Source organism: Stegodyphus dumicola, chromosome 11, assembly GCF_044657685.1.
Source record: "Stegodyphus dumicola isolate Sdum_Otavi_A_Nest chromosome 11, ASM4465768v1".
NCBI classification, from domain to species: domain Eukaryota; kingdom Metazoa; phylum Arthropoda; class Arachnida; order Araneae; family Eresidae; genus Stegodyphus; species Stegodyphus dumicola.
Genome location: NC_140778.1, coordinates 135,514,641 through 135,540,878, shown reverse-complemented (window position 1 = coordinate 135,540,878; position 26,238 = coordinate 135,514,641). Strand labels below are relative to the sequence as shown.

At 31.7% G+C, this 26,238-nt stretch overlaps 1 protein-coding gene across 6 annotated transcripts in view; it reads left to right on the top strand.

The window, feature by feature from the left end:
- Positions 1–26,238, top strand: part of LOC118202366 (uncharacterized) — an 82,807-nt gene that overhangs the window by 23,217 nt on the left and 33,352 nt on the right. For 2 of the 6 annotated variants that reach the window (XM_085827223.1, XM_035374529.2), the window contains exons 3-13: positions 4,072–4,173; positions 8,525–8,638; positions 11,027–11,131; positions 13,801–13,887; positions 15,210–15,314; positions 16,531–16,632; positions 18,808–18,915; positions 20,688–20,855; positions 20,936–21,049; positions 23,838–23,972; positions 24,062–24,169. In XM_085827223.1, coding sequence (XP_085683349.1) covers positions 4,072–4,173; positions 8,525–8,638; positions 11,027–11,131; positions 13,801–13,887; positions 15,210–15,314; positions 16,531–16,632; positions 18,808–18,915; positions 20,688–20,855; positions 20,936–21,049; positions 23,838–23,972; positions 24,062–24,169 — 1,248 coding nt within the window. The remainder of the gene's footprint in view (positions 1–4,071; positions 4,174–8,524; positions 8,639–11,026; positions 11,132–13,800; positions 13,888–15,209; positions 15,315–16,530; positions 16,633–18,807; positions 18,916–20,687; positions 20,856–20,935; positions 21,050–23,837; positions 23,973–24,061; positions 24,170–26,238) is intronic. The other 4 variants (XM_085827226.1, XM_085827224.1, XM_085827227.1 and 1 more) reach the window with 4 other exon arrangements.

Sequence of the window (26,238 nt, the reverse complement as noted above, 5' to 3'; positions counted from 1 at the left end):
AATATTTAAATACTATTTATTATAAAATTGATATGAGATTTAGCTTAAAATGTTTCTTTCATGTTAAAAATGTTTCAGGTTAAAAATGCTGACTTTGGTTGATTATATCGAAGGTTATTAATTTTACTTAGGGTCAAAATCTGACGGTTTGACTAAAAATTTCAGATCTCGTAGAAAGAGAAACCTTTGCCCTTGTAAATATTGGGCTAAATTATTTTTACAAAAGACATTGCTGACAGACAGTTTCTTAGCAAAAACTGATGCATAAATTTCTCTTAAAGGAAAATCGCCGAAATTTTTAATTAATTGTTTTACACGACAAATTAAAAAAATTTTTAAGATCAACTCCAATTATTATTAAGAATATATTTTATTCCCAATTTTGAAATATGAATTTCTTCTATTTATTCCATCAATCAGCAGCAAGCAGCCATCAATCAGCCAGTGCCATCAATCAGCAGCAAGCAGCCACACATCAAAATCCCCAGTTAATTTTCTGGAAGAAATTGAAGAAGAAACGGCCGTTTAGTCATATCCCAGTTAAATCTCGTGATCTGTCTTGGTGGACATTTAAATAGCATATTGTCCAAACATTGATCTACAACCCTCCTTGGACTTTGTAAAGCTGTTCAAGAGGAAATGGGTTAAAATACCTCTTCCGATACATCAGAAAGCTTTATTGTCTTCGAAATTACTTTGTAGAAAAATAGAGAAGAATAAGGGTTATCAAACGGAATATTTAAAAACCCAAAACTTTTAGGTAAAATATTTCTGTAAATGCAATGAAGCGAAAAGTCTCTGTACTTGCTAATATTTCATTGTTAAAATGTTAACTCCAGTAATACAACCTTCTTTTGAACATTTTTGCAAGTTATCATTTAGTCATCATATTACAATAAATTTCTAGGTGATCATGAAATAGGCGGTTTATTTATCTTTTTAGGGAAAGAAAAAAAGAAAAACTAAATTTTTATAAATCCTGGTGTAATATTAAGATAAATAAGAAAGCTGTGTAGCTTTTTCTAATTTTGATAAACTGGCTTGTTAAATTAAATTTGCCAGTAGTAAAGAAACTTGCTTCCAATATAGAAATAGTTGTTTTATTTTTCAACATTTTTGGCCGTTTAGACTTATCGAGTAGATCGTCAGAAGGCTTATTTTATTGATTAGTGTAAGTCTAAAGTAAATGTAATTCAAATCGCAAAATTCTGAACCCGAAAATTTTTATAATTTGGAAATAAAGAAAAACTTAATTAGCGAATGTATAAGAAAGATAACTCAAACTTTAAATGTAAATTCCGAATTAAATACTACCATTGTCAACAGATTATGTCACAAGTCTAACAGTTATCATTATCTGTTGAAAGGACTGAATTCTACGACTCTTCAAACATGTTTATGTTTTATGTCCTTATCTCTTAGAACGCTTTCTGCCTTATCAATGTATTGGATATCATACAGGCGTAGTTTGTGTGAGGAGAAAGGCATCATAAATCTTTTTTTTTAATATCAGTTCAGTTAAAAAATGATCAGAGTAAAAAAATAGTAAATCTTTAGAAAAGGAATTCAGAAACAAAATTCAAGGTAAGGCATTTACAAACTAAATTTTTAATTTAAATAAATTCGTTAGAAAGTGCAACGATTTCTCTCTTGTGATATGAAATAATGAAACTTATTAGCTAGTAAATTTATTGAGGAAGATTTATGGTCTTCCATATTCTTTTTTATGAACAAACATAAATATAGCTGTAATTCAAATGGGGAAACGAAATAAAGGTTATCAAACAAGTAAGTAGTAATTTTAGTATTTTTGCCATAATTCAAGAATAAACAAACGTTTTTAACGCAAGGCCGATTAATCTGTAATTCGATTATTCCGTTCTAGTTAACTGGGAGTTGACTGTGTTTAATAAAACCGAATTTCATATACTAATCTAACTTTCGTACAGAAACAATTTTCTTATTATTCATTTTCATATAACAGACGTTTTTTGGTAATCATGTAGTATGCGATCTACCGCTTTTAGTTAGTTGCTTGTTCCTTAAATGGCGCCACAAAAACGCTGTTTTTAAATTCGAAGGTGATGCTACAGGTGATGCTCCTATTCCCATATCGTCGCTAGGCTTTCTATCAAATTTGGTGACATTCCAGCTGATAGATAAGGTTACAGATGGCTTTGACTAGTGTCAGTGAGGGAGGGAAAAAACCCTGTATTTATCTATTTATATCAATATCTCTAATGTATACACAATGCAAAATAAAAACACTTAAAATCCCTCCCATATTCAATTCCGTATAAACTGTATACAAAGAACGAAAACCCAGACGCACAATGACAAACTGCATGATAGATCCAAAAAATAATGAAACCAAAAGTGAAAAGGAAAAGAAATTGACTTCTTTCATTGCATCGCCGTCAGGGGGTTGATGCAAAGAAAGGAGAAAATACATCAGCCTGTTTCTGAACCAAAATGACACAAAATTTAATGCTTAAAATAATCTCAGAAAATTAATCAAAGTAATCTGTGTCTTTATCAGTCTAGGCTGTGATAAAATGATAGGAAAAAGAATGATTAAAACAACAACCAACTTTATTGCAGCCATTTAAAGAACAAACAAAAAAATCTGATGCGTACACCACATGACTTCCTTATGACTTATGACATGTACGGAATATTAAAATATACGCATTTTTTCTTGCATTTCATTTAAACTTATTGGATTGAATTAAATCTACTTCGCCGACAGCGCATAAACCACAATAGAATAAATGCATTCTTTAAAATCCCCTCCATTTGTTTACCATAGCGACACTCTGGCGCTAGATTCATTTAACAGTATTATATTTCGTTCATATTATAACACAGAATGCACAAAATTTATATCATTTAAAGAATTATCTAATCGTTGCCACATGTTCTGTTCAAATACTATAATAAAGCTAGAACGATGTATAAAAGAAATTAAGCAAACAAAACGAAAAAGAAACAGTTTTTCACAGACGATTGAGTACTTCTCATTCAATTAATTCAGTTCTCACTTCGTGAGAACGCAAAAATACATAAAAACTCAAAATATCTATATTAAAAATTACGATGTAAATCTTAAACGCTTATTTCCTCGAAAAAATTCCAGAAAGGATTAAGCATGATTTAATTGGCAATAATAAATGAAGGCGTTATCTTTGTTGTTGCGAAGCTAAGTTTCTCTAGATTGGCAACAAATCCACAAGTCTGCTGTTTCAAATGTAAACGATCAGTGGCCGCCATCATATAAAAAGGCTTAGCGGCACTTAAACAACTTTAAAATTGCTGATAATTCTAAAAATATTGCATACGGATTACTAAAGGCATAAAAACCTTAACTGGAAGATAAAATTAACATAATTCAATCATTTTTAAAGCAAAAAATGTACAATTTACAAACATATAAGAGTAAAGAAACTGAGATCACTGAGCAGGGTAACAGAGTGTATATATATACGTATATAATTATATTTATATACGTTTGGTGCGGCCGATTGCAACCAAAATACGAGGTGCACATCTACATGTTATATCAGTCCTATATACAAAATTTTAACGTTCTGAAGCCACTTGTTTTTGAGTTATGCGAGATACCTACGTACGTAGGTACGTACGCACGTTCGTACAGACGCCACGAAAAATTCTCTTCAGAATTAATTTTAAAGCAGTTTTAAAATTTTTTTGGAGGAAACGAGTCTTTTATTCTGTCCTTACGTACAGATATTACGCAAAAACATCGTTAAATTGCATTCGATAGCGGTCAAAATGGATATTTTCGTTGAAATATGCTGCCTGAAACTTTTCGCGATTACAATACTTCCTTTTCACTTCGTACGAGGAAGTAAAAAACTATCTAAAAGTAATAGATCGCTTAATACAGGATTACATTTCTATTATCACCCTTTTTTTGTAAACATCTATATGTATATGAGACGCGATATATCGAAAGTACATCGACGTGGGTTTCCAAAGCACTATTCTGTGTTATTTCATAAAAATTAAAAGTAAAATGTGATAAAAAAAAGTATTGTTTTTGTTTTTTAGATTGCACTTGTGAGAAGGGAAACTGTGTTAAGGACAAGAATGGTAGGTCATTCTGCCAGTGCCCACCTGAATATGGATTGTACGATGTTGCAACTTGCAAAGGTATCCACTTTTAATTATTATTTAAGTCCTTTTAATTATTATTTAGTACTTATTTAAGTCCACTTTTTATGTTATACGTTATTTGCACCCCCATTTTACTAAACTTTATAGAAATTTCCTTCGGATTCTTTAGCGGAGTTTTTTAGCTTTTCAACACATTATTTTTGTTTTGTTTTGTTTTATTGATATTAGACGTGTCTGCAGTTCTTCATATTTTGCATTACTTTAAATTAACCTATCACAGCATTGCTCATCGATTGTAGATTTCTAGTTCCAACAACTATTGAAAGTTATGTGGTAGAAAAGTTTTATTTTATTCTTCTTGGAAATCAGCCAATTCTGATAACAGTTATTAATCTTAGAGATGGTGCGTTTTTGGCACTTATCTGTTTTCCTGAGGAAATACATGCGGTAATCGCTAATGTAATTTTTAGGAAGATCGGACTAAGAGTTATTCAGTGGCGTGGCTAGAGCTTTTTCCGCTCTTGGTGTTTCTTTATTTTACTGCTTCTCTTGATATCCAAAGTAACAATTTCAAAATTACATATAAGGGAATAAATTTAAACTCTATGTGTATTTCGGAAGAAACATTTAAAGTCCAAATCTTTATATTATATTGTTGCGGTTTTTGTACTTATTTAGCTGTTTTTAGCAGAATTTGTAATTATAATTGCCTTGTATTCCCGTACGCACGCAAAAGATTTTGGTGTCAGAAGTGGGATTTAGCAGTTAAGACTGTTGATTGCAGCCTTTGCTTCATTTAAAGGAAATATGAGAGCTGGTCAAGAAAAAGATTGAAGCAGAGCAATAAGACATGAAAAGAGAAATTACCTGCATAACAGAAAATAAATTTTAGGTAATGGAAGAACAGACGCCGTTGAAAATAAAGTTGGGCCACTTCTGACATTGAAGGAAACGTTTCTCCTGTCAAAGAACAAATATAAGAGAGAATTTCGGCCGTACAACAAGAAACCGATTATACAGTTTTTTCTGTAAAATATCAAATAGAAAAAAGAGTTTCTGCTGTGGAGCAACGAATAGAAGGAAGAGTTTCTGCCGTTCAACAACCAAATTGATGACAGGGTTGGCTGCTGCCGTCGCCAAAGAAGTTAACACTCTCAATAAGTGCATAACGACAGCAGGAAAGAATCCTGAGGGTTTTAAATTTTTACTCATGCTTGCTCGTCCCTCACTGAAGCTATCCACGACCTCCTGGCAAGTACATAAGACACAATTTTCTATAGTGGCAGATGCGAATGGATGGGATTCCCAAGCTAAAGCCTGTCATCTCGCCGCTTCTATGAGAGCAGATGCAGCGGATATCCTTCAGACTCTTCCCGAAAACAAAAGGCTAGATTTCGACGCCCTGTCCGGCGCGTTGGAGGAACTGTGCTTTAGGGAGAAGTGTTTAACCCTTTAACTGTCAAGTTATTTTGATGATTTGGGTACACAAATTGTCAAATTTTTTTATTGGAAAAACCAAATGTAGCCGAAATAAACATCTCCCGATATATATTCGGGTATGACAATACGATGCACTCAAAATTAAAATTACCCCGAGAAATACTCGGGCGTGACATTTTCGAACACCAGTGGGGCATGACAGTTAAAAGGTTAAAAGAACCCAGCAGGCTTCAATTAAAGCCTCCTCCTGCCATGAGTGGTGGCAGCAACGGACTCTTCATCATGAGACATATCCCCGCAATATGACCATCGAATACGGGAGCCAACGTTACCATCATCAGAAAAGCTATATATTTTATGCTTATTTCTCGTTTGTGAGCTACTTCTCAGGAAGTACTATTTCATTCGAAATGCAACTGGAGAAATTTAAGTATGAGAACACAGAAACTACATATAGTTAAAGGAGAAAAGCTATATATTTTATGTTTATTTCTCGTTTGTGAGCTACTTCTCAGGAAGTACTATTTCATTCGAAATGCAACTGGAGAAATTTAAGTATGAGAACACAGAAACTACATATAGTTAAAGGAGAAAAGCTATATATTTTATGTTTATTTCTCGTTTGTGAGCTACTTCTCAGGAAGTACTATTTCATTCGAAATGCAACTGGAGAAATTTAAGTATGAGAACACAGAAACTACATATAGTTAAAGGAGAAAAGCTATATATTTTATGTTTATTTCTCGTTTGTGAGCTACTTCTCAGGAAGTACTATTTCATTCGAAATGCAACTGGAGAAATTTAAGTATGAGAACACAGAAACTACATATAGTTAAAGGAGAAAAGCTATATATTTTATGTTTATTTCTCGTTTGTGAGCTACTTCTCAGGAAGTACTATTTCATTCGAAATGCAACTGGAGAAATTTAAGTATGAGAACACAGAAACTACATATAGTTAAAGGAGAAAAGCTATATATTTTATGTTTATTTCTCGTTTGTGAGCTACTTCTCAGGAAGTACTATTTCATTCGAAATGCAACTGGAGAAATTTAAGTATGAGAACACAGAAACTACATATAGTTAAAGGAGAAAAGCTATATATTTTATGTTTATTTCTCGTTTGTGAGCTACTTCTCAGGAAGTACTATTTCATTCGAAATGCAACTGGAGAAATTTAAGTATGAGAACACAGAAACTACATATAGTTAAAGGAGAAAAGCTATATATTTTATGTTTATTTCTCGTTTGTGAGCTACTTCTCAGGAAGTACTATTTCATTCGAAATGCAACTGGAGAAATTTAAGTATGAGAACACAGAAACTACATATAGTTAAAGGAGAAAAGCTATATATTTTATGTTTATTTCTCGTTTGTGAGCTACTTCTCAGGAAGTACTATTTCATTCGAAATGCAACTGGAGAAATTTAAGTATGAGAACACAGAAACTACATATAGTTAAAGGAGAAAAGCTATATATTTTATGTTTATTTCTCGTTTGTGAGCTACTTCTCAGGAAGTACTATTTCATTCGAAATGCAACTGGAGAAATTTAAGTATGAGAACACAGAAACTACATATAGTTAAAGGAGAAAAGCTATATATTTTATGTTTATTTCTCGTTTGTGAGCTACTTCTCAGGAAGTACTATTTCATTCGAAATGCAACTGGAGAAATTTAAGTATGAGAACACAGAAACTACATATAGTTAAAGGAGAAAAGCTATATATTTTATGTTTATTTCTCGTTTGTGAGCTACTTCTCAGGAAGTACTATTTCATTCGAAATGCAACTGGAGAAATTTAAGTATGAGAACACAGAAACTACATATAGTTAAAGGAGAAAAGCTATATATTTTATGTTTATTTCTCGTTTGTGAGCTACTTCTCAGGAAGTACTATTTCATTCGAAATGCAACTGGAGAAATTTAAGTATGAGAACACAGAAACTACATATAGTTAAAGGAGAAAAGCTATATATTTTATGTTTATTTCTCGTTTGTGAGCTACTTCTCAGGAAGTACTATTTCATTCGAAATGCAACTGGAGAAATTTAAGTATGAGAACACAGAAACTACATATAGTTAAAGGAGAAAAGCTATATATTTTATGTTTATTTCTCGTTTGTGAGCTACTTCTCAGGAAGTACTATTTCATTCGAAATGCAACTGGAGAAATTTAAGTATGAGAACACAGAAACTACATATAGTTAAAGGAGAAAAGCTATATATTTTATGTTTATTTCTCGTTTGTGAGCTACTTCTCAGGAAGTACTATTTCATTCGAAATGCAACTGGAGAAATTTAAGTATGAGAACACAGAAACTACATATAGTTAAAGGAGAAAAGCTATATATTTTATGTTTATTTCTCGTTTGTGAGCTACTTCTCAGGAAGTACTATTTCATTCGAAATGCAACTGGAGAAATTTAAGTATGAGAACACAGAAACTACATATAGTTAAAGGAGAAAAGCTATATATTTTATGTTTATTTCTCGTTTGTGAGCTACTTCTCAGGAAGTACTATTTCATTCGAAATGCAACTGGAGAAATTTAAGTATGAGAACACAGAAACTACATATAGTTAAAGGAGAAAAGCTATATATTTTATGTTTATTTCTCGTTTGTGAGCTACTTCTCAGGAAGTACTATTTCATTCGAAATGCAACTGGAGAAATTTAAGTATGAGAACACAGAAACTACATATAGTTAAAGGAGAAAAGCTATATATTTTATGTTTATTTCTCGTTTGTGAGCTACTTCTCAGGAAGTACTATTTCATTCGAAATGCAACTGGAGAAATTTAAGTATGAGAACACAGAAACTACATATAGTTAAAGGAGAAAAGAGATTATTCTTAATCATCAAAACTGGAATTATTTATGCAAAACAATAAAAGCTTCTCGACTGAACTTTTGTTTTGAAATTCTTCCATTTGCTTTTCCTCAGAATGCAACTGTGGCAAAGGAGCAGCTTGCACTTTCCAACCAGTTTTGTTCAGAGGAATAAGCAAAACCTGCATTTGCAAAGAAGGATACAAAGATGTTGAAGGCACTTGTACTGGTGAGTTCATTTTATTGACTTTAATCCTTATGCTTTTTAAACTATATGATTGAATTTAAGTCGGCTGTGGGATTTAATTATGATATAAGGAAAGCAAATGCCATGTTTTTCTTCCTCGCATAATTGCCCTTCAGTGGTTTCAGCATATCAATTAGAAGCTACTAATTTATGATAACAATGTGAAATGTCTGCACAAATAGTAATTAATTTTGTGTAAGTAAAAGGAATTCTATTGGAAATGATAATACGTAAAATGATAATATTAGTATATCTTTATGTGTTTCTTTTATGTGTTGTGTTTATCTTTAAAGACATCTTTTCAGAAATAATATACAATGCTTAATTTTCCTCTCACGGTTTTCAAACATTAAAACTAGCAATAACAGGTGTAAAATACGCAAGTAAATGTTATAAATCAAGCGTTTTTAATTACATTTTTCCGTTTGTAATGATTTTAAAGTAATCTTTAAGAGGAAAAACAATGATAATAAATGAAATGAAGAATTAAAAAAAAAATGCAATAAGAAGTCACCCAAAAAGGTTGAATTTTTTTTTTTTTAATTATATAAAAAGGAGCACCTAAAATGAGAGTCTGCATTAATTTTCATGTGCATTAAATGCTACTGTCATAGAATGTTATATAGCACCTTCGAAAGGAAAACATGTAAGCAAAATTTATTAACCATACATGATCTTACTATATGAATTTCATAAATATTACTCTTAGGTATTTATTTGATATTACATTTACTGCCGACAGCCACAGAGCTGTTCCACTGGGGCGGTAAGCACGTCAATAGGGTAACCCCACTGATAGAACTATGTTCAAAATTGTTTCGATCCTTGGTGAAGGGACAAGTTAACAGATGCATTTCATGTCCTTTCTAGCGCAAGAGGGGAGGGAGTGTGGCAACTGCTGAGCGAGTGAGTAGTTCAAGGACGAATAGAGGGTGCAAAGCAGGTGAAAAAATGTTTTGCAGTGTTCTTATTTTGCTGTGCAGTCCTGAAAAACTGCTTGATCCAGGCCTTAGTTTCTAAGGAGTAGAGGTGTCGAAGCACTGCGAAAAACGGACAGGAAAGAGGAAAAAAGATAAATAAATAAATGAAATCGTTAGTAAGAAAATTAAATAATTAATAATTAAATAATTAATGGTGATTTTTAACATAATTTTATTACTAAAAATATCATTTTTGCAATCGAATTTCTACTGCAGTTCAGTTACGTAAAAGAAGTACCGGAGCCTTCTTATGTAGGCTCCGACTAGAATTATTATTTACCCTAAAAAATAAGAAGTACCGGATTCCGGCGCAATTTAATCTATCGCTTAATCACTGTAAATATTAGTTATGAATTATGATTTAGTCTATTATTAATTAGTTATATGTATAAGAGTTTTTAAGCTTGTTACTAGTTATGTTTACCAAAGCGTGCTAATATTTCGTATAAGAGCTGTGTAAGTACTGGCAAGTGTTTTCTGGTTGTTTGAGTACAATATTATAACTGATTTCAAATTTTGCGAATATCATTTTATTTTGAGGTATACTGAGGAAATGTCAGGGTAATTGGATCGAGTCGGAAGACAATGGATTGGATAATGAAGGTGAAAGTAATGTGCTGAGTCTCCATTCGAAGAAAGAATGATTTACTGCAATCCCAAGACGAAGAATATTATAAAGCAAGAGATGGTTAAGCACGCGAGGGGGGGAGAAAATATTATGACAGTATACCAACATCCAAAAGAAATTTTAGCTATTTTCTGTCACATTCAGCATGCTAGTGAAATTTCTTTTTATGTTAATATAAAGAAGCTGCGCAGCAATTAAAAGATTCGTGAACTGTTACATATAGCGAGATAAGAGCAAAAGGTCAATCATTTATCAAACGTTTTAAAATTTTGTCAGTTAATTTTGTTTGTCTTGTAATACCTTAACTAAAAATATAAATATCAAAAATTTATACCAAAAATTTAAATATTAAATAAAAATTCAAACATTTGCTTTTTACGTTATCACATTTTGTCCTTTAGTATAGTTTAAATTGTTTTTTTTTTAATATTTTTAATGATGAATGAGTTGTATGTATTTCTGTTTCTACTGCAGTCATCTTCAAACAATTAGAGGTTTTGTAAGTCATTTTTACTATCATGTGAATAACAAATTGATACAGCTAAAATACAAAATTAAATAACCTTTTTATTTATGTTGCAATTGTTATTCAATAATATGAAATTTTTCTCTTTTTATGAGTATATTTGCACATAAATATTGGTCTTCCCTTTATTTTTCCTGTAAAGTACACGTAGTACTTCTGTATGTTTAATGCTTCTAAAATCCATGTTTTCTTCATCATTGTTACGCCTGAATAATGGAAGCTTTTCTAATTTCCAGATCAGTGCACTACTAATCCTTGCCGCAATGGTGGCACTTGTGTGAATAGTTACGAATGCAAATGTCCATCAGGTTACGTAGGTCCGAAATGTGAAAGAAGAAAAGGTAAAATCGATTAATAATACTTATTCGTACTTGTTTTGGAACTTTTGAGAAAGATTAAAATAAGCATAAACATTTTAAAATTATGTTTAATTTAAAACTGAACATTTAGTAACTAAAGCATCAGTTAGTGTTTCTTTTTTAGGTGTCCAAGATTATTTCTAAGAGAATATAACAAAAATTCTACTCTTCTTCAGGGAAACGAAATGAGCTCTACTGATTGAAATAGAAAATAATATAGAAAAAGAAAATGATTATCTGAATAAATGGAATAACAAAGAAGATCTGGCAATCTTGAATTCTTAATGTTTTGAAAACAAAATACCTGAATATGCTTTTATAAAAATGAGTGGCAATAAAAATTTAGCTGCAAGAATACTGTGGATCGGCAAGGCGAAATTTATATATTATAAAGATATTCAACAATGCATAGATAGCAGTTTGAAGATTTTTTAGAATATCAAAATCCTATTTTCCGCGTTCCATCATGATCGAAACTCGAAAAAATATAAAATAAGAAACAGATACATATACACAGAGCTTGAGTTTTATAGTCTATATTTGTTTGTTTCTTCTTAGGAGTTTTGTACCTATTTATTAGAACCATCTATTTATTAGATCTTATTCGTAGTTTTATGTCTCTTTATTAGGTTATATCTATTTATTAGATCTTATTCGTAGTTTTGTATCCATTTATTAGATTCCATCAATTTATTAGTTCTTATTTATTCGCAATTTTGTATGCATTTATAAGATTCCATCAATTTATTAGTTCTTATTTATTCGCGGTTTTGTATCCCCCCATAGTAAGTTGAAGTTTTGTATCCATTCATTCATGTTTGCAATTCGTTATTTTATATTTGATATTACTTATGTTTACAAGCATATTTAAGTCAACATTTTTTTACGTGTTCCTGAAAACCCATGAAAGAAATGCATGCTAACGTCATAAAGTTAAAAGAAGGAAAACCTTTAATATTTGAAAGGTGCGCCAAAATTCAACGAAGTTCTGAAAATAGTAGCTTTGTGCAAAATGGTTCATTACTGGAGATTCGCGTTGTGCATCCGGAATTCATTTTATGGAATAATAGATATTCTGATTATGAATGAAATGTGTGATTCAGATGAGGTATTGCGAAGAAAGCCTTTTTGTGCAAAACCCTTCTATACTAGAGGTTCACGTTATCAATCCGAAATACATTTTATGAGATAATAGATGTGTTGATTATGAATGGAATGTGCAATTCAGATGTGGTATTGTGAAGAAATGACAAATACAAGAGCATAGTTTGCAACAATTAATAAGAAACAAGTTTGCTTTTACGTATATTGTACGTATATCTTAGATAAATTTGACAATAAGGTCGCAAGAGTGGTTTCGGGGAAGCGAGAAATTATTTACACCAGATAGAGTACTATAAACTAAATCTGTTGGTAAGCGACACAGAAAAATGTACAATGGATCCTGCTTATTTAAAAGTATACAAAGTTAAAAAATTAACCATATAATCGATGTAAGTTGGCGATTGTAGGATCTTCGAAATATCAAACTTCTGCCAAGGTTCGTCAGATAATTTGTCTTGAAATTCAAAAACTTCATATTTAATATTTTGAGATTATCTGTAGATGTAGTAGCTAATTTTATTTCATATCGTTCCTTCAGTAGGTGGAGAATTAATTGCATTATTCTCAAACCAATCTTGACTTTAAGATATATCAAACGTATTAACTAAGTAAATGAACAAAATCAAGATTTGTAGATTGCTACATCTTAACTATATAAAGGCAAGCGAGAAATAATTGTCAGCTACACATTCAATAACTGTATTGCACAGAAAAAAGTCTGTTGATTAAGTGTCGTACTCTTTCTTTATTATCTGTGTCCGGTTGCCAGCTTTAGATGATTCACTGTTTGATGACTAAAAGTGATTTAAATGCTAGTTATTGCCCTTGACTGATTTCCGTTACATACAGCGAATCATCCACATTTAGACATTGTTGAAGCGAATCATCCACATTTAGACATTATTGAAGCGAATCATCCACATTTAGACATTGTTCAATTGAATTTTTTTCCCTCGGTCTAATGCTGTCAACAATACCTTCTTTACCTCTCTCGTTATTCTACCAGCTTGGTTTCCGTCGCCACTGCCCTGTTTTCTTTTATTTCCTGAGATCATTTCATCAGGTCTCTCTTTTTTCGTCTGCTTCCTTTTCTTCTGAAAAGAAGGAAGCAGATAAAAGAAGAATTTAACAGAATTCTTCCAAAAGAAGAAAAGGAAGAAAATCCTTTTCTTCTTTTACCTCATCATAAAATCATAGTTTTCGACAACAAAGAAATAGTTAATCATGCACAATAATATCCAAAGAGCATAAAAACATTCAAGTCACTCAGTTTGCTGTACGCTATATCCATATATTAACTGCTGTCTGGAGTAATCAGAAGGGGCAATTGTAGTATTAATAATTCGAAATTAATTATCTATGAAAAATCGGGTTTAGGGAATATTAATGCCAAACTTCATGTTCTATATTTTCTACATTTGTCAAAGATATCTAGAATACCTTTATTATACCTATATTTATCATACCTTAATTTCCAGATTTTTTTTTTCATAATTTTTGTGAGAGCCTCTGTATCGACAATGCCAGTTTTTTTTATGTCTTTTCAGGCTGTGAATGTGAAGATGGCAAATGCGTTAATGAAGTCTGCACGTGCCCAAAAGGATTTGGTCTTCGTCACAACACAAAATGTTTAAGTATGAATTAACATTTTATCTTTTTCCTTAAACACATAAAACACTTCTAATAAAGAGGAAAATAAAATTATGCACTTCGGGATCATTGTGATTAAATCAGCAGAAATAGTTTCATTGCCAAATGGCAAAAATTATACAAACGGATAATCTTGGATCCAAAAACTGTTGTTTTCAAAAAAGTAGAGGTATGCAAAAGATATAGAAATTGACATAGTTCTACTCCGCGAAGGACTATAGGTGTAGAAAGAGGAATATAAGGCTTTACCGTGAAATACTATTTAAGATATATTTTTATAGGGTCTTTATTATAGGGATAGGATATATATACAATTTTAGCTACTTTATTGTAGCAATTTATAAAGACATTATAGGAAATAAGAAATTAACATGCCCAAGGGCATTATGTTTATATTGGTAAAAAACTCAAAAAAACCTAAAAACAGTACTCAAGAAGCAAGATTATCAAACTGTCTTTTGTGGTGATGGTCGGCGGATGAAGAAACCTACTTATTTTAAAAGAAAATTAAATTAAATTTTAATTTTAGGCAAGTTAAATAATTTCTTCATCCTTCTGAAAAGCTAATACAATGATAAAATACCACTTCGAAGAATATGCAGAGAAATTTGACAGGTATTTCAACGCTTCCAAAGGTAGAGCAAAATTACTTACTTTTTTAAGAATCTGCATGAAAATTGAGGGTTTGGATTAGCCGCGACCTGCTTCCCCGGTATTAGCCCAAATAACAGAGAATACACTGTAATTTCAATGCTTTTGTAAAACTGATAAAATAGCATCAACCCTCTTCCTTCAATGAAATAAAACTGATAAAATAGCATCAACCCTCTTCCTTCAATGAAATAAAACTGATAAAATAGCATCAACCCTCTTCCTTCAATGAAATAAAACTGATAAAATAGCATCAATCCTCTTCCTTCAATGAAATAAAACTGATAAAATAGCATCAACCCTCTTCCTTCAATGAAAAAAGAGACAGTGTTTGTATTAAGACAAGTAAAGCCAAATTCAGGTAACTATTTTCTTTAGATACTTCTCACTGAAGCACCTAAACAAAATAGAAGTAAATATTCAGCTGTGTTGAGTTTAAAGCATAGTTCAGCGTGAAGAAAAATCCTAAAAATAGGGCTATGTGACAGACGGCAAATGTCCCCAATTTTTCTAGTACTTCCTTATCTGTTTTTAATGAAATACAGAAGGTAGATTTTCCCTTCCATTCGCTTTTCGAAATGGCATAAATCACTCTCAGAAAATTTATGTTTTTGAAAAAGAATGCATTTTCTTTATGCATAACTTCCAATTTCAGAGTGCAACTGTGGTGAAGATAACGGCTGCAAATTTTCTGCCTTTTGGGGCATTAAAACCTGTCATTGTAAAGAAGGCTACAAAGAAATCCAAGGAGTCTGTGTGGGTAAGTTGTCATCACGTTATTTACGCTCCTTGTGAATATCAAGCTAGGTTACAAGCCTTGGTGGCGTAACGATAGCACATTCGGCATGTATTCGAGAGGTCCAGGTTTGAGTCTCGGTGAGGATATTGCTCATTTTTCATGAACCCTGCTTTAAAAAAAAAAAAAAAAAAAAAAAAAAAAAAAAAAAAAAACCTAATGACACTACAGTGGCGCCAGAATTAAATTGTTGTGAGCAATACTTCATCACCACCAGAATTTGTCGACTGGGTCCCCAAATCCTAAGTTCCTCTTTGAAAGGTGCGAGTATATAAGGTATACTCTCCCTCCTTCCAGCATGCCTTCGTGGTGTAACGGCAGCACACTCGGCGCGTGTGAGGTCCAGGTTCGAGTCTCGGATAGGGCGTTGCTCATCTTTCATGAATTCTGCTTCAAAATAACCTAATGACTCTACAAGGTTAAGTAATTTGAATACTGTAAACCATACGAGAACTCTAAGGGAATGCATGCCTCTGGAAATCACTTATTAAGGAAAACTATTTACATTAAATATTGGGAACTATTTACATTAAATATTGGGGAAAATCATAGAAACCAACCCGCCTTTACTCTTGGAATTGAACTTAAGTTGAACTTCTAGTATTCAGCGGTCATAGCCCCTCGGCCACTGCTGGGGCAATTAATATCAGAATGTTTAAACTATTTTGCCAGAACTTATTAAAGGAACTTTATTCACAAATTACTTCACTTGACTTTTCTAAATATTTATTTACTTTTAATTATAACTCCCTGAATATTAAATATTGACTCAACTAGGTAATTCAAAAACAAAGTGAAGAAGTCATTATAATTTCATAGGCTCGTGAGCAAAACATTTTGATGAATCATGATACACAACATATTTATTAATATTTATAAATATTTTTTGCTATATATATGCAGCCAGCATCCAGTAAAGCGAAATTTTGATGCCTCTGTGGTGTATCTTAGCTTAATCACTTCGTCTGCATACAGGAAAAATACAAATCTAGTCAAATCTAATTAACTTGTATTTTTGTTCACGGCGTAACAAAGAGATGCCCAGAATTTACGAATCTTAATTCACATACGATCTCTTAAACTAAATATTTCAAATTTAATCTTTAGCTTCTATGTTTGTTTAGGTAGAAGCAATTTAATTTTAAATTAATAATGTATATTTTCTTATACACTTTTCCAGACTCGTGTCTCGTCAGTCCCTGTCAAAACGGAGGGACTTGTGAGAATTCATATACTTGCAGATGCTCAGCTGGGTACCGTGGTTTGAAATGCGAAATGAAAGGTAGGAAATGCACTATTTTTTCCTTCAGTCCCATCATACTTTTGATTTGGTTGGAAAGATCCATATTTTAAGGCATGGAAATGCCTTATAAGACAGTATGTGAAAATTAAGCTACATAAAACATTTATAACCGCAAAACAATAAATGACGTCATATTTGTATTATTTCATTTCATTTTAAAATTTAGTTTGATACTTCTCTTTTTTGTGCAAGTTAAGGCAAATGTTTCGTTCATGTGATCTTGGAAATTTGATGAGTTTCATTATCCATTACATATGGAAAAATATTTAAATCTCCCTTACGTATGTCATTAAATAAACGACTTAACGTAGAGTGTACAGAAATTAATGTTTCACGATCATCTTTAGTCCGATGACAAAGGGAAAACAGGAAGATTATTACATGATGATGATGTCGTGTCTATGACAAAGTGCAATTATATAGCTTCGAAGCTGTCAAAGACAGCCCTTGCAACCTCGGCAGCTCTATCAGTATAAAGTAGGTCCACTGGGTCTTCAATGCCGATGTTAAGCAGCCTGGCCTGGATTGCTGGGCAGCTGAAAATGTGATTGCAAGACAGTGGGATGTCATCTAGGCACTGGGGACAAATGTTGGTGTAACTACGCTGTCCGTCTGCAGAAATCCTCATCCCTTTTAAGTGATTTGTCCTAAGCCTGGTTATGATAGTCGATATGGCTCTGTCACAGTTCAATTCCGGGATGGAGTTTCCCTTAACTTGACCGATTAGTCTTTGGCTGGCGACTGCATTGGCATCAACGAGGGTTAGGCAGTTGGACGGCTGAAGAGAATCACGGGATGCCTTTGCAAGCTCATCGGCCTTCTCATTACCAAAAATATTTACATGAGCCGGTATCCATTGTTAGATGCAGCATCTTTGCGCAGCAATGATTTTGTTTGTGAGCTCAATGATCACAAACAAAATCATTGATTATTTATTACACGTTCCTTCAATATGATTTCTGTGATTAAAAAGATAGTGTAAAATTAATCTAAAATTTTTCACAGAGCTGTTTACGGGGCAGTTGAAGACCTTCGTTCCATTCTGCCAATCTTCCAGTACGAAGGGATCAAGCGGAAAAGAAATTTCATCCAAAGTGAAGAGATTTCAAAGTGAAACTCCAGTAATTATTTGGATAGTATAATATCAAGATACCACTTCACTTAGCTATCAGAATGTTATAAGATTTGGTGTAAGTTCACTTCGTTTGCTCATTTCATGGAAATTTTGATACTGTTAACAGAGTTACCGAAATACTTTGACAGTTCGGAAAAAATTAATCAAATGATTATTTGCAAGTAACACAGAATTATGTTCGTTTTTTTACAGCTATTTTTTTAAAGCACCCGAAGAGTAACTAATGGAAGTTACCGCTTAGGAGAGAATATTAAATTTTAAAAGCAACGAACGCATCTCTTCAGCGTAATGCGATGGACAATTTTCGTTTAAGTGACTGTAAAGTTTACAGTAGAGTTTTAGAAATTGTGGAAAATTGCACAGATACCAAGTCTTCTCCTCCAAGATTAAAACTGGCACTTTTCTCTAACAGAGGATTTTGAAAAAGAAGATATGTAATTATTTTCTGTTAATTATTTTGCGACATATGTCTTCATGTGATGAAGCGTAATTCAGTTTAGATATTTTACCGCCATTTACTTGCTAAGACTCTTTTTTATGTACAGACAGCTTCTTACGCTTGCACAGGTATAATGCGCCTCTTATTTTCTGCTTCTTCGTCTGATCATTCTTACGGAGCTATGTATAGGAACTGGCATTCGACGGGTGTTGCAGAAATTTTTGTTCCAGTCCAATATTAGCTTAATTAATCTTACTGAGAGACTTTGAAGCTTTCAAATCTTTAGTTTATTTCTGGGACGTTGTTATCCAGACTTTCGTTGTTACCCAGAACGAGAGTTCATGCATAAATTCTATTTTAACAGAAAAATACTATAAATGCAAATAAATTTAGTAACACAACTTGGAGTTATTGTATTCTGTTCCTTTTGCTGTAGATCTTTGGTAAAAACTAAATATATGTACTCCATATTATACATACTTTCGTTTACCTATAACAGTGGTCGACTTATTTAATTTTTTAAATAAATAACTGGAGCCGACACTATCTTTTTTTTTTTTTTTTTTTTTTTTTTTTTCAGATTACTGTAGCAACGTTGGTTGCCAACATGGTGGAACATGTAGCAACACAGACGAAACATTTTCCTGTAACTGTCAACTCCCTCATATCGGAAAGACATGCCAGAAAGGTATGCATTGTTTAAATACTGTTCCTGTGTCTAACATTATGTAAAATATGGTAATGAATTGTTATATTTCTTCTATGTAACAAGTAGAGAATGCATTTCTTAAACTTTTAGTTGCAAGCAGCTGTTGGTTTTGAAAGTATTCTTATAGATTAAATACTAGTCTAAAAGGGTTTTCATTAAAAACGATAAATAAAATTTTACAACTTACAGTCTCTTATCAAATAATATTGTAATACTTTTCATACTTATCATATAATATTGAGATACTTATCAAATAGTATTGAGATACTTATCAAATAATATTGAGATACTTATCAAATAAAATTGAGATACTTATCAAATATTGAGATTCTTATGAATCTAATATTGAGATACTTATCAAATAATATTGAGATACTTTTCTAAAATTTCAGCTTCAGAAGCAAGGAATGTGCTGCCTTATTTTCTCGTTTAAATGTTTGCTGCAGATCACTTATCGAAGCAATAAATTTTTACATGAAATGTACTGTAAAATTTATGAAAAAACTTATTTCTGAAAGTGGAAAAGAGAACTAAAATGCAATGAATAAAAATAAAAGTAAAATATATAATTTTATTATATAATTATGTAAGAGAAAAAACTTTTCAACTTAAAATAATATTTGAGCAACTATAATCCAGCAACCCCCTAAAACGCGACCTAATTAAAAATTGCAATTTCATATACACAACTACTGATTCAGATAAACTGCTGAAATAAATTTCACTTTGTATTTTGCTTTTACATATTTAGGACTCATGAAGCTGAAATTAAAGAATAATAAAGTTTCGTTTAAACTTAGAAAAATTACAATTTGATAAACAGTCCAAAGCTGTATTTACTCTTTTAGAATTCATGACATATCTCATACTCTTCTAATGGGACGATGCTTAGAATGGGTCGTGGCCTTCCTTAGAAACTTCTCAGGTAAAAAAACGTAGAAATTTCTTACTATCCGTACGATCGAAGTTTTCCCCCAGTTGTTAATTCTAATTATGTTAAAGTTATTATCAATACTATCCAGCCGTGGAGACTTGAGCATGCTTTTCACTCGATTTTCCATTGGTTTCCAGGTTCATGTATGTAACTATCTAAAATTAAAAAATTTTGCTAATTAATAATGAAAAATTCTTTGTTTACTGTTAGAAAGGGTGATGTTTATTTCAAATGAAACCGCACGGAGTTCATTCCTTCATAAAATTTGATCATAGTAAGAGTTTCATTGTAGACAATACCAGTTACTTTAAAAAAAAAAAATAAATAAAAATAAAAAAAAAAAAAAAGAATAAATTTTTTTTGACATTTTCCACTAATACTACTTTTACAATATATTTCAAAATAGATGTTCATTGTCTGATATGAGCAGTTTCTGGTATTAGACCAGTCTGTGCTTATGCCATAGGTATATCTGATATTTTCGTCAAACTAAATTATATCTGAAATTCTACGATTTCCAGACTTCTAGAAAGTTCCAAAATTCTAAGGTATTTCGAAGATACTGCCCACATTTTCATGCGCGTCATGCAGCGATGTTTATTCTTGTTTAAGATCGATTAAAGCCTGTACTTGAAATACGTTAATGAATTCACTTCTTATAAATCTGCAGAAACTGAGATGGATTTCACTGTGAACAGAAAAATTGCTCATGATGATTATCTCTTAATTTTCTGTGTATTCTTATACTGCCAGTCTAATTCTCTGTTGAAACAACTCTTCAATTTTTATATAACTGTATTCTTTTTCACATTTTCAGAAATCTGTGACTTTAATATCTGCAGGAATAATGCAGCCTGTGAATACAGAGAAGATGTAAATCATTTTAATCAGAATGGACCTCTTGATATATTCATACACTCATTCATTGAAAAGTTTGTTAAATGCAATTGCACCTACCCATATAGTGGAAAATATTGCGAAAAACGTAAGATGTAATGTTACTATTATTTAATTTTTTTAAAGAAAATTCATTTGAATTTGATTTATTTGAATGTTTATCTTTAGCACCAGGCACATGTGACTCGAACCCATGTCAGAACAATGGATTATGTATCGAAAAGGATTCAGACACAGAGTGTATGTGCCCACCACCTTTTGCCGGCAAAAACTGCGAAATAGGTAACCAATTTAGTAAAACGCGAATAGAATTGTTTAAATTGCTATTGAAGTTTCAATAAATACACTACTACTTCAGAATCCTAAAAAAGTGCGTATTTTCTATATGTTATTTACTCTTGTAAAAAAGGAGAAATTATATCAATCATTAAGAATACTTCATTTTGTCATTAATTTTTGGTCACTTTAAAATATTAATTATACTCTAGGCCAGGCGTCGGCAATTTATGGCACGCATGCCGCGGTAAAGTTCTCAATGTAACTACATCACTCTATTAAGTTATCAGATAATGATAAATCGTCATGTCTCTCGTCTCTACGTCGTCCCACCTCACGCCTCGAGCATCTTCTCGCCTTTGGTTCGATTCGCAAGGCCGATATACGAGTATCAAGTGTGATTTAGTCCAAATTAGAAATTAGTTTCATGCACATTGCGAACTATAAATTACTTTTACTTTTACGACGCCATCCACTGCGAAAATTTGCATTTTATTTGTTTACTTATTATTACAATTCATACCTCTTGATGTTCGTGATTTTCAAGATTCTTAGATGAATGAATATGGATTAATACAACAAAAGGATCGTGCTGTATGTGTGTTATGTCGCGAAAGCGTCGTAGATCACACGTCAAGTGTATACATTTTCAAACTAAACATGAGTGCGCATTTTAGAATTCCGGTGAAAAATATTAAGTTATAAAAAGATCTATTAATAGACATAAGAAATAAGTTACATTTTTTGTCACACAATTGGAACCAAACTAAAATATGTAGACCCGATGTAGTTTCATTATTGCTTATTATGTAGCTGCCAAATGCAAACCTTTCACATAAGGCGAATATATAAAGGACACATTTTTAAAAAAGGTTGAAATATTGCTCAGCGATTTAGCAAATCTAGAAACAATATTATTCCGAATTAAAAAAGTTACAGGCTTCTGCGCGAACTATTGAAAGACAAATAATTTAAATTGCAGAAATGTAACAACAAAACAGAATTCTGGAAATTACAGGAAACTATGCCTTTGAGCAGCATTCTTGAAAGTACTACTGTAAATGATGTTGGCGCGACTTGCAGTAATTGCTCGATCTTGCCATAAAGTTTATGAAGAATTATGCTACTTCATTCCCCTGTCTGCCACAATCATTGCCTTAAATCATTGAAAATAATTTATTATTTTGAAAGTAAAAACATTAATATAAACAACATATTTTGTGTAACTACCGAGGATCTAACTGCAAGGGCTGACAAAGAAAGGGGATTTGTCAAACTTACTGAAAATCATATTGGACACAAAGAATTGAACTTCAATTGCATAATATATCAGGAAAGTTTAATTGCCAAAGTTTCGTCGCAGCGCTTAATTTATGTAACGAACACTGTTGTTAAAATAATTAATACGCGGATTTCCCCTTATACAGCCATGTCCGTTGGCTTAGTCGAGTTAATGTCTTGAATAAATTCGTGCCATACAATGAACACATTTAAGTTCTTCTTAATAAGGAGAAACATTTCCCCGAATTTGACGATAAAGAATGATTGTGCAAATTGATGTTTCTGATTGATATAACTAAACATCTCAATGGTCTTATCTTAGGATTACAAGGAAAGGGAAAAAGAGTGCTTGAATTTTTTTAACATTGGAAAGGCTTTGCAGCAAAATTAAATATATTTTCCCGTGATAATAATACTAACACCTATAAATTCTTCCCATCTGTTAAAGCGCTTATTACACATCGACATTAGACAAAGAGGATCTTCAAACGTACGCTGAAGAACTTAAAAAAGAATTTTCCAAAAGATGCAAAGACTTTGAAGTTTGTATGTCTATATTTTCCTTCGTAAGCAAACCAGATTTAATAGACCCATTACTACCCATTCAGTTTGTCAATTTTTGAGTATATGGAAGTTGATAATTTTGGTTTGGAACTTATTGACTTAACATCTACAGAATTATGGAAAAAATTTATGGAATTACGAAACAATATGGAAGATAATTATGATAAATCGACAGCTATTTTAAACTGCTGGATGCCATAAAAGAGATTTAATTGTTTGAAGAAAATTGCATGTTCTCTTCTTTCCACTTTTAGTTCTACATATCTATGTGAACAAATCTTTTCTAATATGAAAAATATTTTAAATCCACAAAAGCAGTTGTTCTTCTACTGTACTTTCAGAATTATGTGTCAAACTGAATGTTACAAATTATATCCCTGATAATGCGATATTAAGTAAAGCAGTGCAGAGACAACATTAGCTTAAAATTTGATTTTTTATTTAACTATATTGAAGGAATACCTATATTTCATGTTGTTTATTTTTATTTTAATAAAATATGTTTAAAAGATACAATATACATAATATAGGTATAATTTTAATTTTGTATTTATGTTGAAAGAATAATTATAATTTATGCTATTTTCTTTTATGTTAATAAATATCTTTAAATGGGGCATTATTAATATTTAATAAAATTCTAAATCTGTATTATTGACCTCTATTTTAATTCTTATAATTAAGCATGAATTTTTAGATGTATGCAGTTTAAATCCTTGCAAGAATGCAGATTTAATGGATGGGAATAATAAAATATGTTTAAAAGATACACAATACATAATATAAGTACAATTTAAAATTTTGTATTTATGTTGAAAGAATAGTTATATTTTATATACTTTTATGTTAATAAATATCTTTAAATGATGCATGATTAATATTAAATAAAACTCTAAATATGTATTATTGACCTCTATTTTAATTCATTTAATTAAGCATGAATTTTTAGATGTATGCAGTTTAAATCCTTGCAAGAACGGTGGCACGTGCAGATTTAATGGATGGGAGTCTCTGAAAAACTGGGAGAAAGTAGTCACCTTTTGTGAATGCAAATTACCATTCTTTGGAGAATTTTGTGAGTTAGGTAAGTAGAAATAAAATCCAGCGATGAATGTATCTGCACTACATTACTGCATAGTGAGAGATTTTAAAATATACCTAATTGCGCTCTAGATATATGCAGTTCAAATCCCTGCCTGAATGGGGGAAGTTGCAAAGTCGTCGGAAATGTCTCGAAATGCACCTGTAAGAAACCATTTTTTGGAGAACATTGCGAGAAGGGTAAGAAAATCATTCTCAACTTCCACGGATAGAGGTTTTTTTAACGCCGTAACATTCCTTAGCGTAAATCACTATGATGTTAAAGTTTCACACATTCTGAAGGAAAGGAAGAGGGTAATAAAGCTAATAGTTAACTATAATGGAAAATGAAATATTCAGACAATTTTACAGGCCTCACAAAGTTTTATGTGAAAGCTCGGTTTAGAACTTTACCAATTTATCCTTACTCTAATTCTGTCCACTCCGCTACAGCGTTACCAAAGCAACATTAGCAATAGTCGCGGAAGTTAGATGTTTCAAATTCATTGGATCTCTGAACAAAGCTGTTACAAACATGGGATCATTAGATTCAGAGAAAAAAATCCTTAAGTGCTAGAAATAAAAGCAGTCGCCTGGCATATTAGTTTTTTAGTGACAGAATCAGGGTTAAGCCAGTTTTGAGGTAAATTATCAGTGAGTTGTAAACGCGGATTACTCTTTTATGGTGTAATGGTATTTAGTAACGCCGAGACAAGTAATTGAAATAAAGCATTACTGTAGCTGTCATTCAGGTGAAACACGCCTGAGTCTAATTGAATCGCAAGGTAAATATTTACATGTTGAGGAAGGCGCACGCAACAAAACTTCGTATCATATGGAAAATTTTGAACAGGTCCCTTTCCATGAACTATTATTATATTATTCTACCCGTTTACGTTAGAATGCATTCATACTATGAAATTTGGAAAGCTATTATACTCTACTTGTATTTCATTTTATGGGTGAGATTTTAAACGATTTTTTAGATGCTTGAACATAAAATGTTTGTACGAATGATGTCAAGAGTGAAGTTATTGAAGAAATTATGTTGTTGACGACGTTAGAAACGAGCTAACCAATAACTGTTCAGGGCTTAATTTTTAAAATTAGAAATGCAGGAGCCCCATGGAAGCCAATCAGAAAAGAGGCGCAAAATAAATGAATATAATAGCTCATAAAGTAATTAATAAATTTAAAAAATAAATAATTAAAATCAAAATTCATTAAGATGTAATAAGATAAACAAAAAATTATTATATGCGGCTTAAGTGTCTGTCACCGATAGTTTATTGGTTGCTTGCGTAACTGTACTAGCCAATGGGGTTAGGTTGCCACGGCATTCAAATAGTCCATATACACTGATACCATACATGCAGTTATCATTGTTTTAATTAAATTATCATGGTATTTAAGAACATTTAAATATTTTTAATCCATACAATTGTTGCTTATTATGCATTTAACTATATTTATATATGAATTACCTAGAAACTTGCAAACGTTCATAAATTAAAGGAGACGAAACCAACTAACGAGTTGTGCGTAGTACATCTCATCAGGTAGGTTTACCCAAACTCCTATGCTAAATATCCTTTCTCGTAAAGAGTTTAAAATTTTGCCCGATTTTATTTCTACATTGTATTTTAAACTGAATTTTTCAGCTGAACGCGAAATGAGCGTGTCAGGGGAAGCGTGAACATTTGTTTGCATTAGCAATCATCGGTTTTTGAAATGGTTTACAACTGAACGCAAATTGAACTGAATTCAGTTTGAATTAGCAGATACCTTTGCACAAATCATTTTAATTACAATTTATAATATCTAGAGCAGCGGTCAATTCGTATGACCGCCAGGCTTTCTAGTAAAAAAATAACCAAATTATTGAAATGAAGACAAATAGTTTAATAATGAAATAAAATACCTCACTTTTTTTAGGGCTCCGATTGTAATTACACTTTTACTCAAAAACTAAAAAATAGCTCATCTGGGATTCGGCTGAATTTAACGTCAATATATAGTATAATGTAGTATTTTAAAGGATGATAGAAGGATAGGACACGTTTTTTGGCACATCAATGAAAAGAAGTTGATCAGTTAAAATGTCTTTAACCAAAAGAGAGAGAATGCTATACACGATATGAAATTATGGAAAGAGATTTTTATGAAGTTGTGTTAGTAAGAAAAAAAAAGAGAAAAATCCAAAACTTTCTGACCACAAGACTCAGCCGATATAAATATAGCTGTAAAGCAGTGTATGATGAATTTATGAA